General features: G+C 39.6%; 2 protein-coding genes across 3 annotated transcripts; one reads left to right on the top strand and one right to left on the bottom strand.

Annotated features, from left to right (window-relative positions):
• Positions 1-3,548: 3,548 nt before the first annotated feature.
• mtrf1 (mitochondrial translational release factor 1) lies at positions 3,549-7,119 on the bottom strand. The gene is made up of 9 exons (XM_084922617.1): positions 6,442-7,119; positions 6,124-6,221; positions 5,958-6,039; positions 5,727-5,834; positions 5,345-5,517; positions 5,136-5,253; positions 4,123-4,259; positions 3,933-4,031; positions 3,549-3,852 (listed from the first exon to the last, which is right to left on the bottom strand). The coding sequence occupies exons 1-9, from the start codon at positions 6,836-6,838 to the stop codon at positions 3,715-3,717; spliced, it is 1,350 nt and encodes a 449-aa protein (XP_084778743.1). The 5' UTR covers positions 6,839-7,119; the 3' UTR covers positions 3,549-3,714.
• Positions 7,120-7,592: 473 nt separating this feature from the next.
• ccdc122 (coiled-coil domain containing 122) lies at positions 7,593-11,866 on the top strand. Of its 2 annotated transcripts, XM_084922621.1 has the most exons (5): positions 7,593-7,771; positions 8,366-8,764; positions 8,844-8,960; positions 9,118-9,191; positions 9,316-11,866. In XM_084922621.1, exons 2-5 carry the CDS (start codon positions 8,414-8,416, stop codon positions 9,392-9,394), a joined length of 621 nt encoding a protein of 206 aa, XP_084778747.1. In that variant the 5' UTR covers positions 7,593-7,771; positions 8,366-8,413; the 3' UTR covers positions 9,395-11,866. The 2 variants fall into 2 exon arrangements, with proteins under 2 accessions (XP_084778747.1, XP_084778748.1); XM_084922622.1 differs by lacking the exon at positions 7,593-7,771 and having other exon boundaries at positions 8,077-8,764.
• The last annotated feature ends 418 nt before the right edge of the window (positions 11,867-12,284 follow it).

The following is a 12,284-nucleotide window of genomic DNA, read 5'->3' as shown; positions in this document are numbered from 1 at the left end:
AGATGGTACACTGTGGTCATGAAGGGATGGACATGGTCAGCAACAACACTCAGGTAGGCTGTGTTGTTTAAATGAGACTCAGTTGCTACTAAGGGGTCAATAAAATACACCCCACGCCATTACAACACCAACAACCTAACAGAAATTTGATGTTAATTACACAAAATTCTAACCGTAACATAAAAATGTTGCAGTAACTAAGTGCAAAACACTTTATACCAGAGGTGGGCAATTAATTTTCTGAAGGGGCCACATGAGAAATATTCATTATATCTCTTTATAGGCTTATTGATCAAGAAATCCCTCAAACAAATAATAAGAACAGATTTAAAAAATTATTGGACTGCCTCTGCCCTCCCTAGATGATCTTTATAGGACCTGCTGCCCCTGCCAAACAAACAATATTCTGCAGGACAAAACACACCCGTCGTACAACCTTTTCTTTGTACTTCCATTCAGCAGGCGTTAGAAAGTCCTCAAAGTCCATACCACCAGGTTGCGCAACAGTTTTTTCTCAGGACCATCACAGAACTCAACAGACTCCACCTATCCTTCTTGGCAAGAACAACTTAATTTAATGTAAGTATTTAAGCTTTTGTGTAAATAGGTTTGTGTGTGAATGCTGGTACTGATCTGGAGCATGCACAAGAAAATTTCATTTTGCTGTAGTTTTTACCATACTGTGCAATGACAATAAAGGTGACTCTGAATTCTGAATTGATGTGCCCTCCACAACAGTTCCAGTTTCTCATGTGGCCCCTAGGGAAACTTAATTGCCCATTCCTGCTTTATACAGTGGTAATAACACAATAAAACCTATAAAATCGTTCAAATAATACAAAATTGATGGAAATTAACTATCACTGTTTTACATACAAGCAATATTGTCAGGCTTAAGAAGAGATGCTAAAGGATTCAATTCTAGAAAAACAAGCAAAAGAAGTCTGAGTTCCCAAACCAGAAGATCTCAAGTGTCAAAGTCAGAACATCTCAGAGGAAAAGCCCAAAAACTGAGCAATGACATCATCCTCGGAAGTCTGTATACTGCAAAATACTGTGTTTGAGAAACAGTTCCATAAACCAAAGCTGAGTTAGAGTAGTTATAGTCTATACTCTGCCCCTTAAACTGGCTTCACTGGTTGTGTGGGATGGCCACTGGTCTTCACTTTCATAATAGAGGTCCAAAACCTGTGGCTCACCTATTATATGCAGTACAAGATTGGACGAGCATGAGTAGGTTGATAGAGGGGATGAGGCTGGCACATGCCGTGTGGGCAGTTTCTTTGCCTGCCATCAGAGGGCATCCGTCTGGTTCACAATCTCCAGGATGTCGCCTCTTCTGAAGGTGATGCCGGCATCGGCGCAGGGGACGGCCGGGTCCTGCTGAGGTCATGGCCAGTCATGGCCTATACGTACAGCTAGCAAACAGAAACACACAAAACAAATTTTTAATAGTGTGAATATTTTTATGTGAATAGAGGCACTTACCTTTGACATGTACCCTTCAGCTACAATAAAACTAACATGTTTAATAAATAAATTAAAAAATATTTAGTAATTGGTACTCATTGCTTTCAATCATGTCTCCCATGGAAAGCTGACATAACTTAAAAGTACAACAGAGTTACTTCTTCAGTTTAGCAAAACTAAATATTTATTGTTAATTTTTAAAAATTATTTTTAATTAAACAAAAGTCAAAGATCTGGACATTGAAAACGTAAAAATATGTCACAATTTTCTTTTTTTAAATTAAGGCATCTGATTACCTCAATTGAATTGATTACTGCTAATTTAACAGTAAGTTTCTTCAGTTTAACAGTATTTTCTTGGCATCCACTAATAACACACTGCAATGTCTATTTAAGAAATATGAAAATAAATAATTTTCAAAAGAATATTAAATGCTAAAGACTAGGGATGGGAACTGATAAGAATTTAGCGATACCAATTATCAATATCATTTAACGATTCGATTCCTCATTGATTCTCTAACTGGCTGGTTAGGGAATAAAATATAGTACAAATGGTTTTGGTTACAGTAACTTTTTAATTTCAAGTATACATCAACAATTTGTATTCGACTCAAACAAAATTAAAGCTGGTTTAAAAAATAAAAGTTCCTCTGTCAAATGAACACTTTAACATAAAATCCAACTGCAATTATGAACTTTTGCAAATTAACAGTTTTTGAGCGAAAAATTTGCATGTTTTCTATTTCAGAAAGGATACAAGATCTCTCAGTTGGGGTGGAGAAGGCTTGGACACAGAGACACTTCTCAGCTAAAGTTGATAACACTGGCAATGAGTCCTTCTTCATCCACCACCAGACTGTGGCACTGTCCTTGATTGGAATGGGAAAAAGACTTCTATGCAGTTGGACTTCTTGATCCACTCTCTGCTGCAGAAGGATGGGCAGTCTCTGGCCACAGGTCAGACTTTTTTCACTAAACACAGCAAGCGTGGACATGTAATGCTTCAACATCAGCACCAGAAACTCCTCTGCATGTCCTCATTGCCAATTCTGCCAAGTCTGCAATATAAACAAAAAAATAATAAACACATTTTAATATGTTAATATGTTTAAGCAACCAATTTTTATATACCCAAAGATTATATACTTCTCCTTCTTGATGGGCTTTCTTAGGCAGAGGTCTACAGCTGCAGTTTGGATGGCTGAAAACTGCTGACAGAATCTCTCCATCATCACAAACATGATGTTATCATTTTATATTGATCCTAATCTGTTGATTTACATTTTGGCTGACTTTTATTCAAGTATTTAAAAAGTATTCATACCAAGAAGTTGCTCCTTCTCCTTGAGGATTACTCTTGCCATGTGGGATCTCTTCATCCATACGATCACAGAATGAATCCTTCCTGCCCAATTGGAAACTGTATTGCAGCTGTACAGCTTTCGGTGTCCAAGATTTTGTGTGTGTGCAAAACGTGGCAGCTTGATAAATTTCACCTTTTTCACAGCTACATCCATGCTTGCCACAACCTTCTCTTTTACTCCAAACTCCTCCAGGATTTCTCTGCCACAGATGTCCCCATCTGTGATTCATAGACTGCCTTATTTTGAGGACTTTTTCCTTATTCTGGCCTCATCTGACATAGTACCAACACTACAGTGAGGTAATGGTCTTGAGTAGAACTTGTCCATCCATCAGCTGTGATGACTGCCTTTGTGACATGTTTCAGATCTGAGATCAGATTGCGCTTTTCAACCTCATACCAAACAGGGACCAAATGATTTGTTAAACGTTCTCTACTTGGGGGATGGTATTTTGAATTGACAGTGTTTGTCATCTCCCTATAGAGAATCTGTCTAGTAACTGCCCGGTGACACTGATTGAACACATGTGCCTAATAAAATGGCCAGTAAGTGTGATTCAGTGTGTTCATTATTTTTAAAAAGCAGCAGTTTTAAAACCCATATTAGCTAAAACTGTAATGATAGGCCTGTTAAAGGTGTTCAAGTTTAAATACCATGTTACTCCCTCCTTAATCTTTAGTGTTATTTAGAAAACTGCAAAGGCACAAAACACACAAGTTACATTTTATTACAAAAATAAAAACCTCTGTTACTTTTGGTTTGTCTTACATTACATCATTTGCAATTAATTGCCCAAATAATAGAATAACATGTGTTCTGCAGGCACAGAGCAGTCAGATATGTCAGGAAGCACATCTCCCATAAGATGCTGTTGGTCTCAGTCTGCAGACGGTCCAGACTCTGTTCGTTTCAAACTGCTGTTGTTCTCCGCCGCCTCGAGAAGAGCCTCCTTCTCTGTGTGTTCAAGTATATCAGAGATCAGATCATCGAGAGCCTCCCCACCTCTCATGAACTCCTAAAAACAGACATGAAAAAACACACAACATTGATTTTTACCCTTGAGCTGAAGTAGATAACACTGGCTTCAAACCTAACCTTGATGTCCCTTGTTGTATATCCGGTGCGGTGGTCTGTGACACGATCCTGACTGAAGTTGTAGGTACGAATTCTCTCTGACTGAGAGCGTGTACCCACCTGTTTTTAGACACAGAGGAACAATGACAAAGTTGGAAAAGAGAACAAAAATCTGTGAATGTTACAGGTTATGTTTTCCTGCTTCACCCACCTGCTGCTTCCGTGCTGTATTCCTCTGTTCAGTCTCTTTACCCATCATGCCTTGGTAGAGCCTGGCTCTCAACATGCGCATGGCCGTTTCTCTGTTTTGCAGCTGAGATCGAGTCTGCTGACACTCTGCAGTTATTCCTGCAAAGAGGAAAAGACCTGCTGTATCTGCTTTATGTGTTAAGTGATGCATAAATGGATCATAAATGTATTAGGCAAACTTTAGATGACAACTTAGCACTCAACATTAAAATTTGATCCCTTTGGGTTCCAAAAACACTAACATGGCAACACACAAAACAATGAAGCTTCAAATCATGTGGCCATACAAGTAGGGCAGTCAGGTGATGTACACTATATTGCCAAAAGCATTCGCTTGTCTGCCTTCACACATGCATGTTGGAACAGGAAGGGGCCATCCCAAACTCTTTCCATAAAGTTGGAAGTATGGAGTTATCCAAAATGTCTTGGTATGCTGAAGCATTAAGATTTCCTTTCACTGGATCTCAGGTCCTGAAAACCAAACCCACACCATAATCCCCCCTCCACCAAACTTTACACTTGGCACAATGCAAGTACTGGTCTCCAGGCAACCGCCAAAGCCAGACTCATCCATCGATTCGTCAATCCAGAGAACACGTTTCCGCTCTAGAGTCCAGTGATTTACACCACTGCACGTTTGTAGAAACAGTCTGCATGGTGCTTGATTTTATACACCTGTGGTGATGGAAGTGATTGGAACACCTGAATTCAATGATTTGGATTGGTGAGGGAATACTTTTGGCAATATAGTGTACCTCACTCAGTTATCATTCTCTTTCAAAGGTGTCAAGGGACAACTGCCTCCTCGAAGTGACTGGTCTGTCTTAGACAGAGGTGGTGGAGGAGCTTCCATGATTGGTTACCACAGAGAGCACCTCCCATAGTGAGTGAGTGAGGTTTGAAAGAGTACATCACAGTGGCTACATATTTTATACAATCTTTGAGGAAGCAAAACGGCATGGTGGTACAGTTTACCTGTCGGAAGATGAACTACGCGCACTGCGCTGTCTGTTGTGTTAACACTTTGCCCCCCAGGACCACGAGATCTGAACGTGTCGATTCGAAGATCCTTTGGATCGATGTGGACTTCAAACTGCAAGCACCAAAGATAAAAACAGAGATGTAGTGTTTAACCATTCCAGTAAACAAAGAGAAGTCATAAAAAGAAAAAAAACGCAGTGTACCTCAACTGGCTGAGGCAGGATGATGACAGTCACGGTTCCTGTGTGGATTCGCTGCATCCTGGAGGAGAGCCCCACCTCAGGGATCCTTTGAACCCGGTGGGTTCCTCCTTCGTGCTTCAGGTGCCTGTACACGTTCTCTCCAGCTATTCTCACTGCTGCATGGTGCAGACCACCTGAGAGACACCGTTCATGCAGCTGTAAATGTTTTGGTAGGAGGTTTATGTCCACTGATCACCACAAGTTTAAATTTCTTCTCTAATCCACACATAGTCATTCAATCCCATGATGAGTGAGTTGGAACTAATAACAAAGACACTTGGGGGGGGGGGGGATACAGCAGGAACTACTTATGAATGATACAGAAATACAAAAATTACCTTACCATACTCTGCAGGTGTGTAGTTCAACACCTCAAAGTCCCAGTTTTTGTAAAATGCAAAACCCTGGTACATGTCAAACATTTCTTTGGTGAACTGCTGACAAATGTCACCTGAAACCACACATGAGAAAGTATAACACTTATTTTCCATAATAACACTTATTTGCAGTATTTTACTGTGAATTGTATTTTGAATTTATAAAAACAAATTCAGAGTTTTGCTTTCCTTCATACCTCCTGTTGTCCGCCCTGATACGACCTCCAGCAGAACATTACTCGAGTCAAGAGGATCAGTGGGGATAAGAGCTTTGATTAGCTGCGGTAAAAAGAAAACCTCATGAACAAACAATGGTCCGTCACACACTTCTGCATTAATTAGCTGTGTCTTTTGGGTTCTTACGTCTCTTCTTAAAGCCAAAATCTTGCTGGAGATTTGTGCTTCCTCCTCTTTTAGCAGCTGGGTCAGATCTTCATCTTCATCTTTGGTGCCAGCTAAACCTGCCATGAGTAAGGAAAATAATTTGATTTATTGTGTTTAAGAATGCAAAGTAAAACTGTGCTCACACAAAGCTGCAAATACATGTGTTATTTAAATAGTTAGAAGACCTCTGGAGATTGGACACCTGAGAAACACGTTTGATGGTTTTCTGTGGTTTGAGAGGTGTGTTTATAAAGCCATTACATGTATATATAGTAAGCTTAAAAAAATCCTACTCACCTTTTAGAAGTGAACTGACCTCTTCGAGGTCTTTCTGAGCTTGTTCAATGCTCCTAAACACACTTGCCAGAGGCAGCAGCTCAGTGTGCTTCTTTGTGAGCCCCTTTCTGTCTGACTCACTGAGGTATGCATGCTGTAGCTTCTTGCTCAGGTCTCTGTGCTCCTCCATGAGCTGCTCGAGATACACCTGAACTGACTTGTTCTTGTACAGCTCCCCCAGATCACTGTGAAAGAAGCGTTTAAACATTACTCTGCCCCAGTGTGGCACGTCTGTCCTGTTAGCATGTTTCACACTGGCGTGTCCCACAAGTGTCCTCCATCCTCCTCTTCTTACTCCGCTGCTGTAAACTACACGGGTACACAAAGAGCACAGTCTGAGGCAACGCCTGACAAGCATTTGACTAAATTTAGGCGGTGACAAGTGAAGTAAAATAATGCTCGCTAGTTTTATTTTCGTGTTTACATGCGAGACTGCAGCTGGCTGTAAGAGAGACCGGATATAGTTTGACGTGGAGAAAAAGTGAACTGTGGGAATCGTAGTCGTATTGTATCAATGGTTAGGTTACATCCCGCTGCTCATTTTTCTAACTGTACTTTTATTGATTCCCTTGCAAATAAATTAATAAAAAGTAAACTAAATAAATACTTTCGTTTATATTGTAAATGAACATATTAACTTAACACCATATTAGCTTTATTTGTTTAATCTTTTTAAGTTAGTTGATTTCACATTTTTCTAGGGTTACTTGAAACCCAAGGATAAAAATGGCATGCTATCATTGCTAACTATCAGACATAAACAGTATAGAAAATTATAAGCTAGCAAGTCAATATGCCAAACTTTGGGGTCAGTGAAGATGGTGAGATGTTTTGTTTGTTTTTGGCAATACAGGAAAGTAAATATATCTCTGCTTAATTGTTTAAGCAACTGTACATAACTTAAACTGTAACAAATAAATAAATAAATAGAGCTGATGTTAGCTTTGTTAGTCTAGCATAAGCTACATAGCTAATTAATGTTAGCTCAGAGTAAGTAAAGAAGTTGGTGTTTGCTACCTTTAAAGGCCTAATATTTTATTGTTTTATGTGATCAGTGGCGTCCATTTTAAAGAAATAAATAACCCCTTGGCTTAAACTTTGCCAATGAAAATGAAAATTTGGCTAAATTGGCGGCCAGGTAGTTATTTTATAGACTTTCACAAAGTGATTCTCATGATTTCCAGGACCGCCTGGGTTTTCGTTAACCAAGGCAGTGGAGGATGTGAGTCAACATGGCTATACCCAGAAAGAGGCCCTGAAAGAGAAACAGAGGACACTCAGTACCCTGCAGGTTCATCTCTAACCCTATTCCCCTACAACACTGATTAACTAAATGCAAAACATGTTGGGCAATTATTTTTCTGAAGGGGCCAAATGAGCAATTTTTTATTTTATCTTTTTTACAAGCTTTTTGATCTGCTCCTCCACAACAGTCCCGCTTTCTTATGTGGCCCTTCGGAAAAATTAATTGCCCATTCCTGCTTTGTACAATGGTAATAACATAGTATAACCTATAAAGTGGCTATCATAATACAAAATGATGGCATATTAGATAGATTTTTTTTTTTTTTTTTTACCATGGACACATTACTCAGCCTACTGAGCACAGTTCTGTGTGTCCCAGAACTATACTATATGTATAATGATGCAAATATAACCGTCAGAGTAACTAAGTCATAAAATGTTACATAAAGAGACCTAATTAACCAAAATGTGCCTCAAATCCACCACAAAGAGGTGTCAAATGATCAAAAAGAGTCACAAAATATAATTAAAAAAACACAACGGGAGAAAATTGTCTAGAAAGTGAAGTAAACATTTATTTGCATAGTTTGTGGCTTTCTGTATGACTTAATTGGACTTTTTGGTTTGCCTTATTTTCCAGGCAACTCTGTCAGAGCTTGAGAGGAAAAACGAGGGCATAGACAAGGACATGAGATCGAAAGTGAGAGAAATCCTAGTGCTGGAAAGTGAGATGGAGCAGCTGGAGCAGCAGACCAAACTCCTTCATGATCGCTGTGTATCCATCAGCAAGGAAAACACAGAACTCCAGATTCTGATAGGTGAGGAGGAGGAGGTTGCACAAGTTGCGCTTGCAGGGTTCAACACTTACCGAAGTAAGATAGAAGGCCACAGGGCAGCTGTTTTGCATGCAGTGATCCAGACAAAGGCCCATAACGAGCTGAAGGAGAAGAAAGAACTAGTACAGATGCTGAGAAAGCAAAACGAGGAGCTGAAGGAAGATTTGAACAATCCAAATGGAAACACAGTGCAGATGGCAAAGGTGGTCTCTTCATTTTAATCATAGGGCTCTTTTTCAGAGATCTTCAGTATCCATAACTATTATATGCTCATGTGTGTAGAGAGAGATTAAAGCTCTGAAAGAGGAGGTCTCCCTGAAGATGAAGACCATATCTGAGAAGAGACAGCGGCTCCAAAAAGAGTTTGAGATTCATGCCCAAATAAAGAAAGACATAGAGGTGTGCAGACTTACCCAACAGAAACCAGGGACATCTTATGAGGCTGACATTTGTTCATAAAACAGCTAAATCACCTAGATAGAATTTGTATCAAGACATGAGTTATGTTTCAGTCTGAAAGAAAGCATCAACAACATCACTTTTCCCCCTTCCTCAGATCCAGAACAGGCGCTATGAAGCCATCATGAAGCGCCTACGCTGCCAGCTGAGCAGGGCACAAGCCAACCACAGGTAGAAATACTATAAACATGTGACAGTAGACATGCTACAAATAGCTCTAAATGCCAGAAAAGAGATGATTGATGTCCCGCTTCTAAATACTAAAGGCTACTAAGTTGTGCCTACTTGCCCTTAGGCAAATGTCTGATGATATCTACCACATGAGGAGACAGCTAGCCGAGCTCAGGAGTCAGCAGCAGTCATCACAACCATAAGCAGTCAGTGGTCATCGAACTGTAGTGTCAGATTAATGTGGGTTAATTGTTCTGTTATTGGGATAAATGTACACCAGTTGTTATTATGAGTGTGTTAGTTTAACAAGGAAGGAGCATTCTTGTTACTGAAGTTAAACAACAGGGGGCAGCCGTAACCACTGAATGCCTGACTTTATCTGTTTGGCTTTCTTGCTTTATGCCAGATATTTATACAAGAGTTATTGCTGAATGTGTTCCTTGACATGTGCAAGTTTTCTTTTCTTGTTTTTTCCCTTTTCTCAGATGAAAAGCATAAATATGGAAATGAAAGGACCGTGTCTTGTGGCTCAGCATCAGCAGGGGCGTGGGATGGGATTTTAGGTCAGGTGGTGTTAGTGAATCAGTTCATCCACAACAGTAACCCGAGCAAAACACAAGCCAAATGTCCACTGTAACTGTCAGTGTGGCAGTGCTGCTTTGGTACACCCTGTCCCAGCTTCTGCCTGACTGGGCCACTTGACGGTTCTGAGGCGACAGTCCCACTGTCGGGTTAACAAGGGCGTGACTGTGCTACTTCAACCATAACGCGAAACTAATTAAACAATGAAGCTGCCTTTTCAGAAGATGAAATCACATCAGAATGAATTGAATCAGCCTCTGAGAAACCCCATAACTTTATAACTCTACACTTTTCACATCTGAGTTGTGTCCTTGTGGGTCTTTTGCATTATTTGAACAGCTGTTCAACAAAGCTCAGAGATGTTGCTGAGAGGTGGATTTTTATGAGCTAAAGACTAGATTACAGCAAATTTGATTAAGACCCAAAGCTTAAATAGAAGATTCTGTTCAGAGTTTAAAAAAAAAACCCATGAAGTTTTAGCCACAAAGATGTTTGCAACATTTAAGAACAATAATTTCATGAAATATTTGTGCAGGTAGGTATGTGTTGTCTCACCTACAGCTTTAACTTGTAATAAGTAAGTGTGTGGGTCTGGTTCAGTGTGCGTGAAGTCAAGGACATTGTCTGGTTAACTAAAGGTTGAGTTTCATCCAACATACTGAGTTTCATTCAGCAGTACTGCTCTATCTGAATGGCTTTGTTAATTACAATGCTGCAAAAAAAAAAAGAAAAAGTTTTGAGCCACCACAGCAATCTATCAGAAATACAGCATATAAGGCAAAAACAGAGTTTGTACACTTCTAATGAGCTTGAAAGTCAATATTTGCTTTGACCACCTTAATTCTTCAGCACAGCCTGAACAGCTTTCTTGTCATGTCTTTAAGTAGTCTTCAAGAATATTTCTCCAGGCTTCTTGAAGGACATTCAAAGCTCTTCTTTGGATGTTTTGTTCTGTTCTCTGTCAACATGATCCCACACTGCTTCAATAATGTTGAGGTCCGGGCTCTGGGGAGGCCAATCGATGACTGATAGTGTTGCACTGTGTGTTTTTCTATCCAGGTATGATTTTACTACATTAGCAGTGTGTTTGGGGTCGTTGTCAATCTGAAAAATGATGCGGTTACCAATCAGATCAGTTTTCCAAATGGTACTGCATGGTGGATCAAAATCTGATGGCACTTTTCTGTATTCATAATTCATCAATTTTGACAAAATTGCCAAACATGACAGAGCCTCCACTGTCTTTTACACATTACTGCAGACACTCACTGTGGTACCACTCTCCTGACATCCTCTGTACATAATGATGATGATTTGAGCCAAAAATTCAAACTTGTATTTACTCCATAAGACCTGTTGCTACTGATAGATGGATCAGCTGAAGGCCCAGATGACATCTCTCAGGTCCCGTGTCATTCATAATTGGTTCTTTGCTAAGGGTAAATCAAGACTTTTACAGAGTATTGTATATTCTGAAGAGGACAGCCCTCTGCTTTTTTCTGTTTGTGCTACTCAGCCTCAGCCTATTCAAACCTCTTAGAAAGTATAGTCCATTTTATTTAGAAGCCTTCTGCAGTAAATTTATATCCCTTGTTCACGTCATACAGTACAAGCACATGCCTGAATACATAAAATACACAAAACATTTCTTTTTTTTTTGTTTTCATTCTATAAATTTTATTACCTAAAAATAAACTTTATTCCCACGATGTCAACTTAAATAATTGTCCAGTGTATCATGGTGGGATTAGTGTTCAAATTAAACTCTGTTTCCACTGTTTGTTTCGACCGCAAAGCATGCTTTACATTCTTGTTACATAAGAAGGGTTTTCCACCATGAAGAGCGGTGCATTACTTGGTCAGAAGCTCTTAAAATAAATGCCATATGCTCCCACTCCAGGCTAATTAAGCCTGGATAATTAAGGAATGAAATTAACACCAGCCTTCTACTGCATGCTGTTTTTATTTATTTATTTACCTATTTTGGCTTTGACACATTTTTTTCTCCAATTTGACACCAACCATTATATCAAATATATTCTTGGCTGATGAATGTAAGAGGAGTGTAGGCATCTACCAGCCAGTGGAGACTTAAAAATGGAACAACAGAAGTCAGCTTAGAGGGTTTTCTCCCCCTTTTAAACACACAAAACGTCACTCCTCACAGCTCTTTATTGCCTTTAAAGGACATTTTAGCATTAATAACAATACTCCACCATCCTTGTCCTGTAAAAATGATCTTGAAATGACAGAAGAAAAACAGATCCATGAATCTGTCGGTCGCTGACGTTTAACAAAATTACTGTCTCTTGTTTAAATCATTAAAAGCTGTCTATCTCCTTCCAAGAAGCATCCCTTTGACCTTAGATTCAGCCTGTGTTGGCCTTTTGATGGATGAGCATGCCAATAAAACACACTTGGCAACCCCTTACATCGACTGAGGATCTCTGCAATACAACTGAGCTTATTTGTTTCTCTCTTCTCGTTCATCTTCTCTGGATGCAGTGTGCT

This window comes from Perissodus microlepis, chromosome 23 (assembly GCF_051167445.1).
Source record: "Perissodus microlepis isolate ML-2025 ecotype Zambia chromosome 23, ASM5116744v1, whole genome shotgun sequence".
Taxonomy (NCBI): Eukaryota; Metazoa; Chordata; class Actinopteri; order Cichliformes; family Cichlidae; genus Perissodus; species Perissodus microlepis.
This window is presented reverse-complemented; position numbering and strand designations above follow the sequence as displayed.